This window comes from Pristiophorus japonicus, chromosome 18 (assembly GCF_044704955.1).
Source record: "Pristiophorus japonicus isolate sPriJap1 chromosome 18, sPriJap1.hap1, whole genome shotgun sequence".
Classification (NCBI taxonomy): Eukaryota; Metazoa; Chordata; class Chondrichthyes; family Pristiophoridae; genus Pristiophorus; species Pristiophorus japonicus.
The window spans coordinates 79,427,008-79,450,058 of NC_091994.1; the positions used below are offsets into that span (position 1 = coordinate 79,427,008).

Consider the following 23,051-nt stretch of genomic DNA (forward strand, 5'->3'; position numbering starts at 1 on the left):
GTCAGACAGGACTGGATGAATGAGGAACAGCCGAGTTTTGAGTGTTCGTTTCATGAGTAGCTCCACGGGCGGAACCCCCGTGAGCGACTGCGGTCGGGACCTTTAGGCCAGCAGGAGGCGCGATAGGCGGCATTGAAGGGAGGGTCCTTGAATCCGGAGCATGCCTTGTTTTATGATTTGGACCGCACGTTCCGCCTGGCCATTGGGGGCTGGCTTGAACGGTGCTGTCCTGACATGGTTAATGCCATTACTGGACATGAATTCCCAGAATTCATAGCTTGTGAAATATGGGCCATTATCACTAACAAGGATGTCTGGCAAGCCGTGGGTTGCAAAGACCGCGCGCAGACTCTCCACGGTGGTGGATATCGTGCATGAATTCAAAATGATGCACTCGATCCATTTCGAGTACGCATCAACCACAATGAGAAAAATTTTTCCCATGAACGGGCCCACGTAGTCTACGTGACCATGGCCTGGTGGGCACGGGCATGGGCTGAGCGGGGCCGCCCTGGGGGCATTACCTAGCTGGGCACATGTCATGCACCTGCGAACACAGTATTCCAGGTCTGAATCAATTCCCGGCCACCACACATATGACCGGGCAATGGCCTTCATCAACACGATGCCTGGGTGCTCGCTGTAGAATACCCTGATGAATGCTTCCCTGCCCCTCTGGGGCATGACTACCCGGCTGCCCCATAATAGGCAGTCAGCTTGGATGGAGAGCTCATCCATCCGTCTGTGAAACGGTCTGACCTCCTCAGGGCATGCTCCATGTGCGGGCGCCCAATCCCCAGTCAGGACACATTTCTTAATCAAAGATAGGAGGGGATCTCTGTTGGTCCAGATTTTGATCTGGCGGGCTGTGATGGGGGAGCCTGCGCTGTCAAAGGCATCGACAGCCATGACATCTCAGCGCTTTGCTCCACTGCCCCCTCAGTGGTGGCCAGTGGAAGCCTGCTGAGCACATCAGCACAGATTTCGGTGCCAGGCCGGTGCCGTATGGTGTAGTCATACGCAGCGAGCGTGAGAGCGCATCGCTGTATGCGAGCTGATGCATTGGCATTGACAGCCTTGCTGTCTGACAGCAGGGATGTTAACGGCTTGTGGTCCATTTCTAATTCGAACATCCTGCCAAAAAGGTACTGATGAAGCTTTTTTACCCCATAGACACATGCGAGTGCTTCCTTCTCAACCATCCCATATCCCCGTTCAGCTTGAGAGCGCGACCTGGAGGCATAAGCCACAGGTTGGAGTTGGCCCTCAGCATTACCCTGTTGCAACATGCACCCAACCCCATTGGACGATGCATCACATGTCAGAACCAATTTCTTACGGGGGTCGTACAGGGTCAACAACTTATTTGAACAAAGTAGGTTCTGCGCCCGATTGAAAGCCCGTTCCTGACAGTCCCCCGAAAACCAATCGCAAACCTTACGCAGGAACACGTGTAGCGGCTCCAACAATGTGCTTAAGTTCGGCAGAAAGTTCCCGAAATAGTTCAAGAGTCCTAGAAATGAACGCAACTCCGATGTGTTGCAGTGCTTGGGCGCTCGTTGAACGGCCTCCGTTTTGGATTCGGTAGGCCGAATCTCGTCTGCAGCAACCCTCCTACCCAGAAACTCAACCTCGTGAGCCAAAAACACATACTTAGACTTCTTGAGTCGCAGGCCTACCCGGTCCAGTCGGCGTAGCACCTCCTTCAGATTGTGGAGGTGCTCCTCGGTGTCCTGAGGATGTCGTCCTGAAATACGATCGTTCCGGGAATGGATTTGAGCAGGCTTTCCATGTTTCTTTGAAAAATCGCGGCCGCTGACTGAATGCCAAACGGACACCTGTTGTAAACAAACAGTCCCTTGTGCGTGGTGATGGTGGTCAGTCGTTTAGATTCGTCGGCCAGTTCTTGGGTCATATAGGCTGAAGTGAGGTCCAACTTGGTGAACAGCTTGCCGCCTGCCAGCGTGGCAAAAAGGTCCTCTGCTCTCGGGAGCGGGTATTGGTCTTGTAGGGACACCCGGTTGATAGTGGCATTGTAGTCGCCACAGATCCTGACCGAGCCATCCGCTTTTAGGACAGGAACGATGGGATTCGCTCAGTCGCTGAATTCAACGGGCGAGATGATGCTCTCTCTCAGCAACCGGTCCAACTCACTCTCAATTTTCTCCCGCAACACATACGGCACAGCTCTGGCTTTGTGGTGCACTGGTCTGGCGTCCGGGGTGATGCGTATCTCTACTTTGGTACCTTTGAACGTCCCGACGCCAGGTTGAAATAGTGACTCAAATTGTTATAGGACCTGTGAGCATGAACTTCGTTCCACAGATGACATGGCGTGCACATCTCCCCATTTCCAGTTCATCTCAGCTAACCAGCTCCTCCCCAACAGTGTGGGGCCATTGCCTGGGACAATCCAGAGCGGCAGCCAGTTTACTGATCCATTGTGTGTGACCGCCAACATTGTACTGCCTAGCACTGGAATGATTTCTTTGGTGTATGTCCGTAATTGCGTCTCAATGCGTTCTAGTTTGGGTCTGCTGGCTTTGAGTGGCCACAGCTTTTCGAATTGTTGAACACTCATGAGTGACTGGCTGGTCCCCGTGTCCAGCTCCATGTGTACAGGGATGCCGTTTAATCAGGCTTTCATCATCATAGGTGGCTTTTTGGTATATGAGCTGTGAATGTTTGCCACATGAACCCGCTGAACTTCAGCGTCCATTGATTTACCCCAAGCGTCATCCTGCCTCGCAGACCCCTCATCTGGTTCATCTGCCTCATATATTAGCCTGGTTACAGGCTTTTTGCACATTCTGGCTAAATGCCCACTGAGGTTACAATTTCTGCAGACAAACTGTTGAAACCTGCAACTCCTGGCAGCATGTCTGCCCCCACACCTCCAGCATGAACTGAGATTCCCATTGTTGTGAACAAAAGATCTGTTACAAGGCATTCCTTGCTGATTGTACCTTTGACTGTTCTTGAGCACCCTGTTAGTGGGTATCAATGGCCCCATCCCGCATTGTCCACTGGGGGAGGGGGGGGGTAAATGTCCTTTCAGCCTGCCATTGTCTCTGTCGGAGACTTACTCTTGGGTCTATTGCTGCCTGGGGTGTGTAGAACTGCCCTTGTCTGCCTTTGGGGCTATGTGTCGCGTTTATGATGTTGACTCCCTGATCCATCGCCATGTTGGAGGCAGAATTGCACGCGTATATTATCTTGGTTTCCTCCTCCCCCACCATAAAAGTCTGAGCCAACAACGCTGCCGCTTCCAAGGTTAAGTCCTTGGTCTCAATTAGCTTTCTGAAAATCCCAGCATGACCGATGCCCTCAATAAAGAAATCCCTTAGCATCTCCCCCCTGCAGGCATCTGTGAACTTATAGAGGCTGGCCAAGCGCAGGAGGTCCGCAACGAAATCCGGTATGCTCTGTCATTCCCAACGTCGGTGGGTACAGAATCTGTGCCGGGCCATGTGTACACTGCTCACCGGTTTGAGCTGCTCACCGATTAGTTTGTTGAGCTCTTCAAAGGTTTTGTCCGCCGGCTTCTCGGGTGCTAGCAGGTCTTTCATGAGTGCGTAAGCCTTAGGTCCGCAGCTGGTCAGCAGATGAGCCCTTCACTTGTCGGCTGCTGCGTCTCCCAGCCAGTCCTTCGTGACAAAACTCTACTGGAGCCTCTCAATGAAATCATCCCAGTCCTCACCAACACAGTACCATTCATCTGTGCTGCCGGTAGCCATTCTCGTGAGTCGTTGATTTCCGTTTCTCATCGCCAATGTAAAGTCCGTACACAATACCACAAATCCACACGAGGCACATTCTATGGACAAGGTCACTCCATGACCTGAACCTTTATTCACAGGACCAAGAAGTGATGACCCTGCGTGGGACATCCCTTTATATACCTAGATGACCAGATGAGGAGTGTCTCCCACAAGTGCACCCCCTGTGGTCAAGGTGTGCATTTCTTACGTATATACAGTATTGCAATGTTGTTACATAAAGTTTACATACATGACAGAAGCCTTAAACTACAACCCAACTCGGGAGCAGCAAAGCAGCATTACAAACGACACAAGGCGGAGGTCCAGCAAAAAAAACTGGGACCTAAAGTAAAGGTGGTGGATGGAGAAAGCACAGGAGATACAGCAGCTGGCCGACAGCCATGATGTGCGAGGATTCTTCATCGCAGTCAAGGCCAGCTACGGTCCAAACTCTCAAGGCCCCACCCCACTCCTGGCCAAGAATGGGGAAACACTCATCAAGGACACTGAGGCAGTCAAGGCCCACTGGAAGGAGCACTTCGAAGATCTCCTCAATTGAGACTCTGCCTTTGACGCGAGTGTTCTCAACTCCATCCCGCAGCATGCTACCCGCCACCACCTCAGTAACACCCCAACACTACACAAGGTCGAAAAAGCCATAAGACAGCTTAAGAACAACAAAGCTGCGGGAGTGGATGGAATCTCTGATGAGGTGCTGAAGTATGGTGGAGAGGCACTGTTGGCGCGAATACACGACCTCATCTCTCTCATCTGGAGGGAGGAGAGCATGCCAGGAGATCTCAGGGATGCAGTGATCGTGACCATTATTAAAAAAGTGGACAAGTCCGACTGCGGCAACTACAGAGGAATCTCCCTGTTATCAGCCACTGGGAAAGTCGTTGCTAGAGTCCTCCTCAACTGTCTTCTCCCTGTGGCCGAGGAGCTCCTCCCGGAGTCATAGTGTGGATTTCGTCCCCTACGGGGCATAACGGACATGATTTTTGCAGCGCGACAGCTGCAGGAAAAATGCAGGGAACAGCCCCAGCCCTTATACATGGCCTTCTTCGACCTTACAAAGGCCTTTGAGACATTGTTAACCGCGAGGGTCTATGGAGCGTCCTCCTCTGTTTCGGATACCCCCAAAAGGTCGTCACCATCCTCTGCCTGCTCCACGACAACATGCAGGCCGTGATCCTTACCAACGGATCCATTACAGACCCAATCCACATCCGGACCGGGGTCAAACAGGGCTGCATCATCGCCCCAACCCTTTTCTCAATCTTCCTTGCTGCCATGCTCCACCTCACAGTCAACAAGATCCCTGCTGGAGTGGAACTAAATGACAGAACCAGTGGGAACCTGTTCAACCTTTGCCATCTCCAGGCCAGGTCCAAGACCACCCCTACCTCTGTTATCGAGCTACAGTATGTGGACAACACCTGCGTCTGCGCACATACAGAGGTTGAATTCCAGCACATAGTCGACGTACTTACTGAGGCATACGAAAGCATGGGCCTTACGCTAAAGATCCGTAAGACAAAGGTCCTCCACCAACCTGTCCTCGGCACACAGCACTGCCCCCCCAGTCATCAAGATTCACGGCGCAGCCTTGGACAATGTGGACCATTTCCCATATCTCGGGAGCCTCTTATCAACATGAGCAGACATTGACGACAAGGTTCAACACCATCTCCAGAGCGCCAGTGCAGCCTTCGGCCGACCGCCTGAGGAAAAGAGAGGTTAAAGATCAGGCCCTCAAAACTGCCACCAAGCTCATGGTCTACAGGGCTGTAGTAATACCCGCCCTCCTGTATGGCTCAGAGACACGGACCATGTATAGTAGACACCTCAAGTCGCTGGAGAAATACCACCAACGATGCCTCCGCAAGATCCTACAAATCCACTGGGAGGACAGACGCATCAACATTAGCGTCCTCAACCAGGCCGACAACCCTAGCATTGAAGCACTGACCACACTTGATCAGCTTCACTGGGCAGGCCACACTGTTCACATGCCAGACATGAGACTCCCAAAGCAAGCGCTCTACTCGGAACTCCTTCATGGCAAACGAGCCAAAGGTGGGTGGAGGAAACGTTACAAGGACACCCTCAAAGCCTCCCTGATAAAGTGCAATATCCTCACTGACATCTGGGAGTCCCTGGCCAAAGACCGCCCTAACTAGAGGAAGTGCATCCAGGAGGGCGCTTAGCACCTCGAGTCTCATCGCCGAGAGTATGCAGAAATCAAGCGCAGACAGCGGAAAGAGCGTGCGACAAACCTGTCCCACCCACCCTTTCCCCCAACAACTATCTGTCGCACCTGTGGCTCTCATATTGGACTGTTCAGCCACCTAAGGACTCATTTTAAGAGTGGAAGCAAGTCTTCCTCGATTCCGAGGGACTGCCTATGATGATGAATTGAAGCCCACCTCATGTCCCAATGTAATTTATGGCCACTGATGATCTTGAGGATATATCAGTTATTTTTTGCATCTCTGCTGCCAACATGAGCTAACTTTGTGGCAGAACTGAAGCAGCTTCCAAATTTAATATCCTGCACATGGCGAGCTAAGAGGCACACAACTCAGCTCACCATCTGTGCTGAGATTGGGCAGTAATTGGATTCTCGTGAGGTGGGATCCTGTGAAGTGGATCTCATTTCATCAGCTTTGGGGAATATGAAATACTCGTGAAAACTTAACAGTGTGGGGTTGTGAACTGTGAATTGTCGCATTCTGTGCTCTACTAATTTTTTTTTGCTGTCTTCTTTTCTCAACTTGTAGGCTCTGGGCCTTGACCCTTCACCCAAGCTTCTCAATTAAAAAAAAAATGATCAGAGAAAACGGCAAAAAAAGAGATGGAGAGATCAAGCTGGAGAGGCACTTGACTCAAAAGTTGTTTTGGACACTAAAGCAATTAAGGGATTTGGGGATCGGGTGGGAACGTGGAGCTGAGGTAGAAGATCAGCCGTGATCTCATCAACTGGCGGCACAGACTTGAGGGGCCGATGGTCTATTCCCGCTCCTAATTCATATGTTCTTAAGTTACAAATGTGTGCTTTAGTAAGTTATTGATGCAGTGTGGAACATATGCCTGGCCACATTGCAATCAAGGTCTGTAAGAAAGGCTGTTAATGGATATTGTTTTGTATAGTTACCCATTATATTTGCTATATTCTTAACTACATACGGATCTGTACATGGATGATGAATTTGCCAAAGTTTGAAATATTTGTATGTGAAGCATACAGAAAAAGATAAATCATTCTTCAATCACAAACAGACAATGCTTTTGTAGCTTCAAGTTAAAAATTACATGTAGTTCAACTAATTTCACACCTAGTTGGACAATCCCAGCTAGCATGTTTATCTGCATCAAATCCCTACATCAATACATTTACTAATTAATTCTTTGTGCAAATTGCCATGCTATTCACAGGGATAAGTTATACAGTGGGCCCTGGAGGCTTCTCTACTGCATCACTGTCACAGCACAAACATTTCCTTTTAAAGGCTTTGAACAATTTGACAACTTCAATGGAGGGGGACTATACCAGAATGAAATAAATTAGCTTGGTCTTTACTACCAGAAATCTACTGAATTAAATTGAAAGGTCTCCACATTCCACCGTCTTTTAGCATTTTTTTTGATAGGTACCCAAGGTAGAAGTGGTGATACATCAATTATATCATCTTTACTTCAGAAACTCTTTTTGGAGTTTATCTGCAAAACAAAAAACATTAAACCGTGCCACCCGCCCTGGATGACACAGCAGACATTTACAAGGCCCCTTTTTTTTTCTTTTTTTTGGTTTTTTTTTGGGGCGCTAAAATCAAATTTTTTCCAGTACCCCCTATAAAAGGGGAGGGGGACACTAAAAGCACCGGCAATTAAAACAAATTAAACTTTAAAACGTAAAATCAAATTAAAATTTGGTTGCCGGGCGTGATGATGCACTCCAGTCCCTCCGGTGCCCACCTCTCGCGGAAGGCCGCGAGCGTACCGGTGGACACCGCGTGCTCCATCTCCAAGGACACCCTGGACCGGATGTAAGAGCGGAAGAGAGGCAGGCAGTCAGGTTGAACGACCCCCTCGACCGCCCGCTGCCTAGACCGGCTGATGGTCTTTACTTCAGAAACCAAGATACCAGGACAACAGCAAGGTTGAATTAAGCAGGAAAGTAGATAGTGCACATAAAGGGTTGAAAAATTAGGAAAGATGATTGGATCAATCAAGAAAGCAATGGTCAGGCAACAGAAAGCTTGTGATTTAAATTGAGATTTGTAGAGGAAAGGAAATGGAAGTGAAGAGTTCCACAGTTGTAGTACAAGGAAAGCACATTAAAAGTAGGCGGCAGCATGATAAGCTTTCATTTCAACACTGAGGATCCAGGAAAGAGCAAGATTAGGAGCTTAGAAGGACAAGAGAGGAATATTCAGAGAAGCACTGACCATTATAGGATTGATAGAATGAGAGAAAGCAAGAATTTGAGATATTCTCAAAATATAAAAAAGCCTACAGATGAAATACAAAGTAAAACAAATTAGTAGTTTAACTCCAAAAATGGACAACTTTTATCATTCTAGTAGTATTGGTTTGAGTTATCACAGTAAGGTTGTTACTGTAGATGTTGCATTCAAAATTATTTGCTTCCGCAGGACTCAGTGCATATCATTCAAACCAGTTCTATAGAGAAGCATATTGTCAGAACTCAGGGATAACTGTTCATTGAAATCTGGGTAACTGTTACTTTGTTGAAAATGGTCTACACTGAGCTGAAATTTACACAATTACTCAACATGAAAGTCCATTATGTTAGAGAAATCCACAGTTAAAAGGTAAACTGTAGGCGCCAGACTATTTAAGAACACAAGAACATAAGAAATAGGAGCAAGAGTAGGCCATTTGGCTTCTTGATCCTGCTCTGCCATTTAATAAGATCATGGCTGATCAGATTCTGGGCTCAGCTCCACTTCCCTGCCTGCGCCCCATAACCCTTCAATCCCTTATTGTTCAAAAATCCGTCTATCTCCACCTTAAATATATTCAATGACCCAGCCTCCACAGCTCTCTGGGGCAGAGAATTCCACAGCTTTATGACCCTCAGAAGAAATTTCTCCTCATCTCAATTCTAAATAGGCGACCCCTTATTCTTAAACTATGCCCCCTAGTTCTAGATTTCTCCCATGAGTGGAAACATCCTCTCCGCATCTACCTTGTTGAGCCCCCACAATATCTTACATGTTTCAATAAGATCACCTCTCATTCTTCTGAACTCCAATGAATATTGGCCCAACATTTCTTCATAAGTCAACCCTTCATCTCAGGAATCAACCTGGTGAACCTTCTCTGAATTGCCTCCAATGCAAGTATATCCCTCCTTACATAAGGAGTCCAAAACTGTACACAGTACTCTAGGTGTGGTCTCACCAATACACTGTACAGTTGTAGCAGGACTTTATACTCCATCCCCCTTGTAATAAAGGCTAACATTCTATTTGCCTTCCCGATTACTTGCTGTACCTGCATATTAACCTTTTGTGTTTCATGCACAAGGACCCCCAGGTCCCTCTGTACTGTGGCATTTTGTAATCTCTCCCCATTTACATAACAATTTGCTTTTTTATTTTTCCTGCTGAAGTGGTTAATCTCACACTTTCCCACATTATGCTCCATCTGCCAAATGTTTGCCCATTCACTTAGCCTGTCTATATTCCTTTGTAAATTCTTTGTGTCCGCCTCACAACTTGCTTTCCCACCCATCTTTGTATCATCAGCAAACTTGGCTACATTACACTCGGTCGCTTCATCCAAGTTATTAATATGGATTGTAAATAGTTGCGGTCCCAGCACCGATCCCTATGGCACCCCGCTAGTTACCATTTTCCAACTGGAAAATTACCCATTTATCCTGCTGGGACCTCTCCAGAATCCAGGGAATTTTGGAAGATTGCAATCAATGCATCCATTATCTCTGCAGCCACTTCTTTTAAGACCATCAGGTCCAGGGGACCTGTCCACCTTTAGTCCCATTATTTTATCGAGTACTTTTTCTTTAGTGATAGCGATTGTTTTAAGTTCCCCCCTCCCTGTCGCCCCTTGATAATCTATTATTGGGATGTTTTTATATTTATATTTAATACACACATTTTTCCACTACTTAGTTATTATTGATCCACTTTTTGTAAAAATGCTAAGAATACATTTTAAAAGATTTATTTTTAAAGTTTGAGGACAAAAAAGTTTTGTATTTCTATAGCACCTTTCGCGACTTCAGGATATCCCAAAGTGCCTTAGTGATAATGAAGTACTTTTTGAAGTGTGGTCACTGTTGTAATATAGGAAACGCGGCAGCCAATTTGCGTATAGCAAGCTCCCACAAACAGCAATGAAATAAATGAACAGATAATCTTTTAGTGATGATAATTGAGGGATAAATATTGGCCAGGGCACCGGGGAGAACTCAGTTGCTTCAAAATAGAAACATTTGATCTTTTTAACCCTGAGAAGTAAAACAGAGTGATTATGTTATCAAAAATCTTAAATTAAATGATCTGGTCAAGTATCTACTAGAGTGGAACTGCAGCGGTTTAACAGCAATGCTGCAAGTCTGCTGAAAGAAAGCAACTAAGCATGCAGATTTCCATTAAATTTTAGTCAGTGAAAAGCAAAGTCACGATGTATTCTGAAACAGAAATGGAATATGTAGGAAATGCACACAAGATCAATCAGCATCATGCTCAAATGATCCACATTACAGATTTGTCAAACAGTGAGAACAACCTTTCACTATTTATAACAGCTACATCCAGCATAGGATCCCAGGGACCAATGTGTGTCACAGAGCACCTTATAGCTGGCCTGCTGCCTTATTGGAGGTTTAGGTGAATGTGGGTGGAGTAGGGCGCACACACTGGCTGTTTTGGTTTCCTCTGAAGCTCATTCCTCCATTGTTCAGTTTCAGAGAAAACCAAAAAATTTCACCATGTACTACTCAATATAGCCCTGCCAATGTAGGTGATGCAGAGTTGTTCAACTAATGCTTTTCATTTTCACCTGCGCTGTTGAAGTAACAAGAATGTGAATCAGATTTCACTGCCACATTCTGAGTAACCTCCATTGTGAAGGGTGCTTTAGTTATAGTTAGATGCTTTCATACCTAATCATTCAGGATAAGTGTAAATCCCAGGCATAAATCCAAACTTTTCTCGGTTCAGGTCTAGATTTATTTCTAAAGCCAATTGCCACTTTGAGCCTTTAAGTCGCTGGTGTAGGAAATGGCTCCTTTTCTTGTAATTGATAAGAAAGCAATCAGCTGTTTTCGAATCCTGCTGTTATATTATTTACATAGCACTGCCTCGCTTGTAATCCATAAGTGAAGAACTGGGAAGCTATATTTCTAAAGAGTGCCAATGGTTATTTGGGAAGCTATTAAGAATTCTGCTCAGAAGCTGAAGGTTAGTGTCCTGTCATTGTAGTACGAGAAAGATTTGGTGAGTTGGATCCAGTTGGGTGGTTTCGTGTTGGCAATCAGTAGAATCATTTAAACAGTGAACATGTGCCACTCTGATTGCGCATTAACCATTCTGACAGCCTAACTCTTAGAATTACATGTTATTCACTTTGCATTAAGTTAGAGTTTGTAAAGGTTGAGTATGTCATCTTGTTGACAAGAAGCTCCCGAGGTATGGGAGATGGTCCACGTTGTCGAGGGCCGCGCAGGCACGGAGATTCAACACCGCCTCCAGTGCGCCAATGTAGCCTTCGGCCGCCTGAGGAAAAGAGTGTTCAAAGACCAGGCCCTCAAACCTACCACCAAGCTCATGGTTTAATCGGACTGTAGTAATACCCGCCCTCTTGTATGGCTCAGAGGCATGGACGAGTACAGAAGACACCTCAAGTCGCTGGAGATATATCACCAACAATATCTCCGCAAGATCCTGCAAATCCCCTGGGAGGACAGGCGCACCAACATCAGTGTCCTCGTCCAGGCTAACATCCCCAGCATTGAAGCACTGACCACACCCGATCAGTTTCGCTGGGCAGACCACATAGTTTGCATGCCAGACACGAGACTCCCAAAGCAAGTACTCTATGCGGAGCTCCTTCACGGCAAACGAGCCAAAGGTGGGCAGCGGAAACCTTACAAGGGCACCCTCAAAGCCTCCCTGACGAAGTGCGACATCACCACTGACTCCTGGGAATACCTGGCCAAAGACCATCCTAAATGGAGAAAGTGCATCCGGGAAGGCGTTGAGCACTTCACGTCTTAACGACGAGAGTGTGAAGAGGTCAAGTGCAGGCAGCGGAAGGAGCGTGCAGCAAACTAGTCCAAGTCACCCCTTCCCTCGGCGTTTGTCTGCCCCACGTATGACAGAGTCTGTGGCTCTCGTATTAGACTGTTCAGCCACCAAAGAACTCACTTCAGGAGTGGAAGCAAGTCTTCCTCGATTCCGAGGGAATGCCTATGATGATGTCATCAATGTCATCTAAAGACAATGTTCCTCAAATCCTTTAATATTTTTCACATTTAACTTTCACTAATGAAGGCACAGTGTGCAGTTGGATACAAAGTTGGCTAAAGGCTAGGAAACGGTTCTAGAGAGCGGCCTCTAGATTGGGGGAATGGGGGGGAGGGGGGTAAGGTGGGTGGAGGTGTTGAGTGCTAGAAACATAGAAATTTACAGCGCAGAAGGAGGCCATTTCGGCCCATCGTGTCCGCACCGACCGACAAAGAGCCGCACGGCCCTTGGTCAGCAGTCCTAAAGGTTACATATAAACCTATGAACAATGACGGAAAAACAAAGAGCACCCAGCCCAATCAGTCCGCCTCACACAACTGCAACACCCCTTATACTGAAACATTCTACACTCCACCCCAACCGGAGCCATGTGCTCTCCTGGGAGAGGCAAAAACCAGATAAAAACCCAGGCCAATTTAGGGAGAAAAGAATCTGGGAAAATTCCTCTCCGACCCATCCAGGCAATCGAAACTAGTGCAGATCATCACCCTGGCCGTATTCTATTCCCTGCAGTACTTACCATTATATCTGCGCCGTCCAATAAAAGGTCATCCAGTCTAATCCCAATTACAAGTTCTAGGTCCATAATCCTGCAGGTTACTGAACTTCAAGTGCCCATCCAATCATCTCTTAAAAATGGTGAGGGTTTCTGCATCCACCACTCTTCCAGGCAGTGAGTTCCAGATCCCCACAACCCTCAGCGTAAAGAAGCCCCCCACCCCCTCAAATCCCCTTTAAACCTTCCACCAACCACCTTAAAACTATGCCCCCTCGTAATAGACCCCTCCACCAATGGAAATAGACCTTTACTATCCACTATGTCCAGGCCCCTCAATATTTTGTATACCTCAAAGAGGTCTCCTCTCAACCTCCTCTGTTCCAATGAGAACAAACCCAGCCTATCCAATCTGTTCTCATAATTAAGATTCTCCATTCCAGGCAGCATCCTAGTAAATCTCCTCTGCACTCTCTCTAGTGCAATCACGTCCTTCCTATAATACGGTGACCAGAACTGCACGTGGTACTCCAACTGTGGCCTAACCAAAGTATTATACAATTTAAGCATAACCTCCCTGCTCTTATATTCTATGCCTCAACCAATAAAGGCAAGCATTCCATATGCCTTCTTAACCACCTTATCCACCTGGCCTGCTACTTTCAGGGATCTGTGGACAAGCACTCCAAGGTCCCTTTGTTTATCTACGCTATTAAGTGGCCTACCGCCTAATGTGTATACCCTTTCCTTATTAGCCCTCCCAAAGTGCATCACCTCACACTTCTCTGAATTAAATTCAATTTGCCACGGCTCCACCCACCTGACCAGTAGATTGATATCCTCCTGCAGCCCATGACTTTCCTCTTCATTATCAACCACACAGCCAATTTTAGTGTTGTCTGCAAACTTCTTAATCATACTCCCTATATTCAAATCTAAATCATTGATTATATACCACAAAAAGCAAGGGACCCAGTACTGAGCCCTGCGGAACCCCACTGGAAACATCCTTCCAGTCACAAAAACATCCATCAATCATTACCCTTTGCTTCCTACCTCCAAGCCAATTTTGGATCCAACTTGACACTTTGCTCTGTATCCCATGGGCTTTAACCTTCATGATCAGTCTACCATGTGGGACCTTATCAAAAGCCTTGCTAAAGTCCATATATACTACATCGTACACACCACCCTCATTGACCCTCTTGATTACCTCCTCAAAAAATTCAATCAAGTTAGTCAAACACGATCTTCCCTTAACAAATTCGTGCTGACTGTCCCTAATTAATCCTTGCCTTTCCAAATGCAGATTTATCCTGTCTTTCAGGATTTTTTCCAATAATTTTCCAATAATTTTCCCACCACTGAGGTTAGGCTGACAGGCTTGTAATTACTTGGCCTATCCCTTTTTCCCTTCTTAAACAAGGGAAACATTAGCGGTCCTCCAATCCTCCGGCACCATGCCCAGATCCAAAGAGGTTTGGAAAATGATGGTCAAGGCCTCTGCTATTTCCTCTTTTACTTCGCTCAACAGCCTGGGATGCATTTCATCCCAGTTGATTTCCAGAGCTCAGTAGTTGGACCACTGTTGTTGCATGTTTACTTATGGACCTAGGTTTTGAAACCAACTGCACAATTATCAAATTTGTAGATTATACGAGAGTACAGTAAAATACCAAGGAGGCAGCTAGAGATTTGCAAAGGGATTTGGATCAGTTATGCAAATGCGCAGATAGGTGGCAGATATAATTTAAATAATAGTAAATGTAAAATGTTGCACAGCGGTTGAAATATGTGTGACACAAGTACAATATAAATCAAGAAGAATTATTACAAGGTGGCTCAAAGGCAGCAGGGAGTAATAGAAGCCATCTGTCTGGCAACATCTAGACAATGTGTGGAGACAATTAAAAAAGCTAACAGACTGTTGGGATGTCTAGGGGATTACAAGCCTATGGAAAGTGTCCAATACTATTTACAATCGCTAAAAGCGGTCAGAGAAGAATTTTCCAGTTTTTTTTCTCTAATCGACCTGGGTTTATATCTGGTATTTTCGCCTCTGCCAGTAGATTAAATGTCTCTGGGTGGATAGGGAGTGTCCATATTATGCCGCATAAGACATCACAACTATATGGGACAGCCTGGATGGATCAGTGGGTCTAATCTCCTCCAGCCCCACAACCCTTTGAGAACTCTGCGGTCCTCCAACTCTGACCTTTTGTGCATCCTCACTTCTTTCGCCCCACCACAGATGGCTGTGCCTTCTGCCATCGAGGCCCTAAGCTCTGGAATTCTCTCCCCGAACCTTGTTCTTGATTTTTCTTATGTCCTTATCTGAACCCACACACACATTCACACAAAAAAACTCAGCAGCTATACAAACAGGAACGATCTCTTTTGCTGGTTACACGGGGGCCGAAATTCAGGATACCAGGAAGGACTGTTACCGTGGGTTTTTGGCGGCCATTTGGCAAAATCAACTGGCCGCCACGTTCTGGTCGATTGGCCCCCGCGCCGCATATTCAGCGCGGGAGGTTTTTCGGTGGTGTGCCCTTCCACTGCAAGCCGCCGACTACCGTCGCGGTATGGGGCTTGTGGCCGTACTGACGTCATCAGGATGTGCGCCCCTGCTACGCCACCCAAATTCATCATAAAAAACGCAGCTTTTTTTCCCCCCCCCAGTGTCCCCGCCAGCTTTTTGGGTCGGAGCACTTTGCCGTGCTATTCGACACTCCTGGAGGAGATTACCGTGTTCGGGTATTTTTGGTCATAATTTTTTCTTTTGCTTTCTGTGCATTTGGTAAACCTGCAAAGTACTGTTCATAGGTTTTGCAGAGTATTGAAGACTTTTTAACTGCCAGTGATTAGCGGAGACCTGTAGGCCACATTCTCTGCTCAACAGAGACCTGCTTGTGAGGGTCCAGCCTTCTCACAGAAGGGTTCAGTGTTGGCAGGTTGCCTTATCCACCTTGTGAGATACAGGAGAAGGCGGCACCATCATCAACGGGTACAGAGGCAGCGGGCAATGGAGGCAGCAGCCATGGCTGCTCAACAGAGAGAAGGGCCTGCAGATGGCCATAGACCTTCATGTAGAGAGGGTGGCCAGGAGGAAGATGGCGTGAGGAGGGGGGTCAGGTACGCTGACCCCTCTCCGCACCACATACTGGGCCAGGAGCCTTGCCAACAGCAGCCTGCAGAGGCTCCGGAACATGAGGAGGAACAGGGAGAAAGCGATCAGCCAGCTGCCATCGGAGGTAGCCAGCACAGACCTGGGGGAAGGAGGCCCTACCGTCAAAGGGTCTACCGATTTCAGTTCTCCTTCCTGGAATTTAGTGATGAGCAATGTTTGCAAAGACTCAGATTTAGAAAGGACATATTGAGGGACCTGTGCAATGTCCTGCACTAAGATTTCCAGCCTCACACAAGGCTCAGGACAGCTCTGACCGTTGAGACCAAGGTTACCATAGCTTTGAACTTTTATGCAATGGGATCTTTCCAGTCTGCTACTGCAGACATTGTGAACATCGCCCAAATCTCTGCCCATCGCTCCAGCCGGCAGGTCACCGATGCTCTGTATAGGACAAGAGTGGATTATATCTCCTTCCCGATGACCAGGGAGAAACAGGTGGAGTGGCAGGCTGGATTTGTCTGGATTGCAGTGTTCCCCAGGGTGCAGGGTGCCATTGACTGCACACACATTGGTCTGAGGGCGCCACAACACCATCCCGAAGTATTTGTCAATTGGAAGGGATTCCATTCCCTCAATGTGCAGCTGGTGTGTGACCACCATCGTTGAATTCTGGCAGTTGATGTCAGGTATCCAGGCAGTAGCCATGATTCCTTCATTTTGCCCCAGACCAGTGTGCCTGCCCTCTTCACCGGGCTAAATCAGGATTGTGGATGGCTGCTTGGCGACGAGGGATATCCCCTGTCCACTTGGCTGCTGACTCTACTATGGAACCCCAGGAAAGCGGCCAAGCATGCCTACAATGACGCTCATTCTGGAACGAGGTGCATCATCGAGCACTGCATTGGGATCCTCAAGCAGAGGTTCCGTTTCCTGGACTGGTCTGGCAGCACTCTCAATGGGTCTCCATATTCACGGTGGTCTGCTGCATGTTGCACAACCTGGACCTCATGAGGGGCCATCCACTGGAGGTCGAGCCAACAATACCACCTGATGAGGAGGCGGCGCAGGAGGAGGAGGAGGATTCCCGTCACTACCCAGTCTGGAGGCGTCGTCGCCATCGCCACCCTGCAAGGGTGGTGCACACACGTCTCATTGCTGCTCGATTCACATAATCTCATCCCCACATGACCCTTCAGCTCCTATTTTCCATGGCCATCCCATTGAATGCCTTCACAAAGAATTGCCCACTCTCAAATGATCACCTGCCCAGATATATGTGCAAAAAAATAAAGATTTATGACATGATCCAAGTCAGTGCAAAAAGACAACACAACAAAAAGTAGTGTAAGAAACTTACACAAAAACATAATTTTTCACCCTTGTGCATCTCCTTCTAACCCCTCTTACGCGTACCTATTCTGCTGCTACACCCAAGTGTCTCCCCTGTGGCTATATCATGGGTCTGGGAAGGCTGCTGTGTTTCTTGTGTGGAAGCTGCAGATGTCCTTCTCGGACGCCCTCGCCCAGCTTTGGCCCTGGAAGGGCCGGGTGCAGACTGGTCACCACCCTCCTGGGGGAGTTCAGTCTGGCTTGGCTCAGGCGAGACCATGCATGGAGGCACTGGCGAAGTGGCAGGTCTGGGGCCAGGAATGGTGTGATCCTGAGAGAGCATATCATCAGGATCCTGGTCCGAGGAGCCGGAGTCACTCACCGGGGGTGGCACATTACCACCACCACCAAGCTGAGGGAGGTCAGGTCAGTGCTGTGGTGCGACACCGGAAGGTCCTCCGTGGCCCATGTTGGACCCAACCACAAATGCAACACTGAAGTGTCGGGTGGCATCGAGCGGAGACTGCATGAGGGGCGCCAGAGTCTCAAAGCCAGCAGACATGGCAGCAGTTTGACACTCCATGGCAGCAGTAAGACGCTCCTGTGGCCTATTGCCCAGAGTGCATAAGAGCATAGGAGATGCCCAAAACTTAAATAGAGCTTTTAACCCATAATACTTTCTGCCTGCTTAATTAAAATGACCCCAAACTCAATTAGTTAGCTTGAGGCCAACATTAACACTCATTAACCAGCCCACAACATTTAAAAAGAAATTCTCCCCAAAAAATAGTCCCACCCTTCTTTATTGGGTATCAGCTACTCTATATCAAATCATTTTTAAAACATGTCTAGCAGACTGCAGGTTAAACAATTCTGTATCTCAGCTACATTGCGGAAAAGAGGCAGGAACCAGAGGCTAGGTACAATGCAGAAGAAAGAGTTAAAATAAAGAAGAGAGGGGGATAATTACAACCATGGGCTGCTCTTGTACATTTTTTACCAACTAGTTACATCGCAATGCTGCCAGAGTCCAGAGAGTAGGTTCCCTGCTGGTCCTTTGAGTTAAAATATAGTGTAGGGAAGATTATAAGGAGAATTGGAAACATAACGTTGCTTACAAAAACAAAGACCTAAGGATTGAAATTCAGGGTCCGGATAAGACCTGTTACTGCCGTTTTGCGGCGGCCAAGAGGCGGAATCAAGTGGCCGCCGTGTTGCAGTCCATTGGCCACCACGATCCAAATTCAGCTCGGGGATTTTTCGGCCTGTCCCCACTTCCGCCCCGCTGCTGTCAACTACCGCAAGCGCATCATCAAAGCACGGACCTCCGATCTCCCGCACCTTCAGCACATTTCGGCCCCAAATTTACCTTAAAAAATCTTTGCTCCGCCGTGCGGTGCCCCTGACAGCTTTTTCTGTCAGTGCACCTGGTTTCTTGTCTGAATCATGGCAGCGCGGTGGCACTTCAAGGGGAGGGCGCACTGCCTCGGCCACTATGTTTTAATTTTTGCCGGCCAACTTCCTGATCAGCGGGACAATTATTGTCCCGGGTTCGGCCAGGCCGCCAGCAGGCAGCCTGGCACTCCCTCTTGGATGCCAGGCCACTGGCCTGGCTGAAACCCTCCCTGGTGGCCCAGTGGCTACAGAAACAATGATTCTTTCCCCTTTAAATGAGGGAAGAGACATGGTGACACTGACGTGCAGTGACGTCACCACCGCTCCGCCGCTGAGTTGCAGTGGCGGAGACGCGGTCCCACCCCAACTTCCGCCCCTCACTAGGACTTACTGCTGCACTTCCGCCCCCATTATGACCGACTTCCGGTCTTGTCGGAAAAAAACGACAAAGACCCGAATATCAGTCAGGAAGCGACCTCTTCTCATACGGTGGTAAAACCAGGTCGGTGCACCAGGTTTCTGGCATGTCTGAATTTCGGCCCCCTAAACTTTTAGCACTCTCTGAGCCCTTTGTTCCACCCCTGCTCCATCTTAGCCAAGGAGCGGCCTCAGCTGCATCAATGAGCAAAACTACCCAGCCATGTTGGACCCTGTGTGTGTATCTGAAGTATTGTATAATCCATAATATAGTGTTACCCCTAAAAAGTGCAAACCTTGTAAAATGCAATAAAACATTTTTTCTTTTTAAAAAGAGTTAACTCAACAGAAAATATAAATACTATGTCATAAGTCTCAACAAATTGCATCCAACTTTGTTCCTTATGAATTACAACTTTACTGTCATAGGCCAGGGATTAATAAGAAAGACAGACTTGCATTTATCTATTACTTAAATAAGTAATCGACTACTTATTGCCAATAATGCCATTGCCCACTGATGTAACATACCATAAATGGAATTAAGAACAGGAATTCACTCAGTTGAGCTATCAATTATTAACAGATAGAGTAATGTTGAGGAATGATCTGATCGACTGAGAAAGGAGGTGTTAAATGTGTGGAAACCCACATTCCTGAAACAAACGTTATTCACTGATGGTATCCGAGGTACCAGCATGCCTTATGGTAGAATAAAGAGATATGAGCTGCTTGGTGCAAAAAGGCACAAACTTTAATCAGATCGCTGATCTCCCGTTCCAGCAAAAACTATGCTCAAAAGCAACAATTCCTTCCGCACAACACATTCCAACGGTTTGTCTGCAGAAACTGCAATCTCAGTGGCCATTTAGCTCGAATGTGCAGAAAACTTGCAACCAGACTAATATATGAGGCAGATGGACCAGAAGAGGGTTCTGTGAGGCAGGATGACTTCTGGGGCAAATCGATGGACGCCGAGGTTCAGCGGGTCCATGCGGCGAATATTCATAGTTCATACACCAAAACGCCACCAATGATGATGAGGGTTTTGTTGAACGGTATCCCAGTACGCATGGAGCTAGACACTGGGGCCAGCCAGTCACTCAAGGGCATTCAGCAATTTGAAAAGCTATGGCCACTCAAAGCCAGTAGACCCAAATTAGAACGTATTGTTACACAATTACGGACTTACACCAAAGAAATCATTCCGGTGCTAGGCAGTGCAATGATGGCTGTCACACACAATGAGTTAGTGAACCGGCTGCCACTCTGGATTGTCCCGGGCAATGGTCCCGCACTGTTGGGGAGGAGCTGGTTAGCTGAGATGAACTGGAAATGGGGGGGATGTTCACTCAATGTCCTCGGTGGAGCAAAGTTCGTGCTCACAAGTCCTACAACAATTTGAGTCACTATTCCAACCGGGCGTCGGGACTTTCAAAGGCACTAAAGTAGTGATACACATCACCCTGGACACCAGGCCAGTGCACCACAAAGCCAGAGCGATGCCGTATGTGATGCGGGAAAAGAATCGAGAGCGAATTGGACCAGCTGTTGCGAGAGGGCATCATCTCGCCTGTTGAATTCAGCGACTGGGCGAGTCCCATCGTTCCCGTTCTAAAAGCGGATGGCTCTGTCAGGATCTGCAGCGACTACAAGGCCACCATCAATCGGGTGTCCCTACAAGACCAATATCCGCTCCCAAGAGTGGAGGACCTCTTCGCCACGCTGGCAGGTGGCAAGTTGTTCACCAAGTTGGACCTCACTTCAGCCTATATGACCCAGGAACAGGCCGACAAATCCAAACTACTGACCACCATCACCATGCACAATGGACTGTTTGCGTATAACAGGTGCCCGTTTGGCATTCCATCAGCGGCCGCGATTTTTCAACGTAACATGAAAAGCCTGCTTAAATCCATTCCTGGAACGATCGTATTCCAGGATGACATCCTCATCACGAGTCGAGACACCGAGGAACATCTCCACAACCTGGAGGAGGTGCTACGCCGACTGGACCGGGTAGGCCTGTGACTCAATGTCTAAATGCATATTCTTAGCTCCTGAGGTTGAGTTTCTGGGCAGGAGGGTTGCTGCAGATGGGATTTGGCCCACCGAAATCCAAAACAGAGGCGATTCGACCAGCACCCAGGCCCTGCAACACATCGGAGCTTCGTTCATTCCTGGGACTGTTGAACTATTTCCGGAACTTTCTGCCGAACTTGAGCACACTGTTGGAGCCGCTACACATGCTCCTGCGTAAGGGTTGCGATTGGTTTTGGGTGGACTGTCAGGAACGGGCTTTTGATCGGGCGCAAAACCTACTTTGTTCAAACAAGTTATTGACCCTGTACGACCCCTGTAAACGTTTAGTTCTGACATGTGATGCATCGTCCTATGGGGTTGGGTGCGTGTTGCAGCAGGGCAATGCTGAGGGTCAGCTACAACCTGTGGCTTATGCCTCCAGGTCGCTACCTCAAGCAGAACAGGAATATGGGATGGTCGAAAAGGAAGCGTTTGCTTGTGTCTATGGTGCAAAAAAAATGCATCAGTACCTCTTCGGTAGGAAGTTTGAGTTAGAGACGGACCACAAGCCACTCACATTCCTGTTGTTAGACAACAAGGCTGTCAATGCCAACGCATCAGCTCGCATACAGCAGTGGGCTCTCATGCTAGCTGCTTATGACTACTCCATCCGGCACCAGCCTGGCACTGAAAACTGCGCTGACGCGCTCAGCAGGCTCCCACTGGCCACCACTGAGGGGGCAGCTGAGCAAAGCGCTGAGATGGTCATGGCTTTCGATGCCTTTGACAGTGCAGGCTCTCCCATCATAGCCCGTCAGATCAAAATCTGGACCAACAGAGATCCCCTCCTATCTTTGATTAAGAAATGTGTCCTGACTGGGGATTGGGCGCCCGCACATGGAGCATGCCCTGAGGAGGTCAGACCGGTCCACAGGCAGATGGATGAGCTCCCCATCCAAGCCGACTGCCTACTATGGGGCAGCCGGGTAGTCATGCCCCAGAAGGGCAGGGAGGCATTCATCAGGGAACTCCATAACGAGCACCCAGGCATTGTGACGATGAAGGCCATTGCCCGGTCACACGTTTGGTGGCCTGGAATTGATTCAGACCTGGAACACTGTGTTCGCAGGTGCACGACCTGTGCCCAGCTGGGTAATGCCCCCAGGGAGGCTCCGCTCAGCCCATGGCCTTGGCCCACCAAGCCATGGTCACGCATTCACGTTGATTACGCGGGGCCGTCCATGGGGTAGATGTTCCTCATTGTAGTAGATGCGTACTCAAAATGGATCGAGTGCATCATCCTGAATTCATGCTCGTTTTCTACCACCGTGGAAAGCCTACATGTGATCTTTGCAACCCATGGCTTGCCGGACATCCTGGTTAGTGATCATGGCCCATGTTTCATGAGCTATGAATTCCGGGAATTTATGTCGAGCAAAGGCATCAACCACATCAGGACTGCGCCGTTCAAGCCGGCCTCCAATGGCCAGGCGGAACGGGCAGTCCAAATCATTAAGCAAAGTATGCTCAGGATTCAAGAACCCTCCCTACAATGCTGCCTATCGCGCCTCCTGCTGGCCTATAGATCCCGCCCGCACTCATTCACGGGGGTCCTGCCCACAGAGCTACTCATGAAATGGACACTCGGTTGTCCCTCATCCACCCAGTCCTGACCGACATAGTTGAGGGCAAGCGCAAGTCACAAAACGAGTACTATGACCGTAATTCAAGAGGGAGATGTATAGAAATAAATGATCCTGTATTCGTCCTCAGTCACGCCATGGGCCCAAATGGCTTGAGGGTACTGTAATTGGCAAAGAGGGGAATAGGGTCATTGTGGTAAAACTCAACAATGGCCAGATATGCCGTAAGCATCTGGACCAAGTAAAAAAAAGATTCAGCAATGACACGGAGGAACCTGAAGAAGACCATGAGATGGAGCTCACACTACCGCCAGCGAACGTGCAACAAGAGCAATT

The 23,051-nt window shown here is 48.1% G+C and overlaps 1 protein-coding gene across 1 annotated transcript in view; it reads right to left on the reverse strand.

Moving 5' to 3' along the window:
* disp3 (dispatched RND transporter family member 3) overlaps positions 1-23,051 on the reverse strand; it is a 333,206-nt gene that overhangs the window by 147,335 nt on the left and 162,820 nt on the right. Inside the window, exons 9-10 of the mRNA XM_070860919.1 lie at positions 22,702-22,715; positions 8,816-8,853 (exon numbers count right to left, since the gene is read on the reverse strand). Of these exons, the coding sequence (XP_070717020.1) occupies positions 8,816-8,853; positions 22,702-22,715 (52 nt within the window). The remainder of the gene's footprint in view (positions 1-8,815; positions 8,854-22,701; positions 22,716-23,051) is intronic.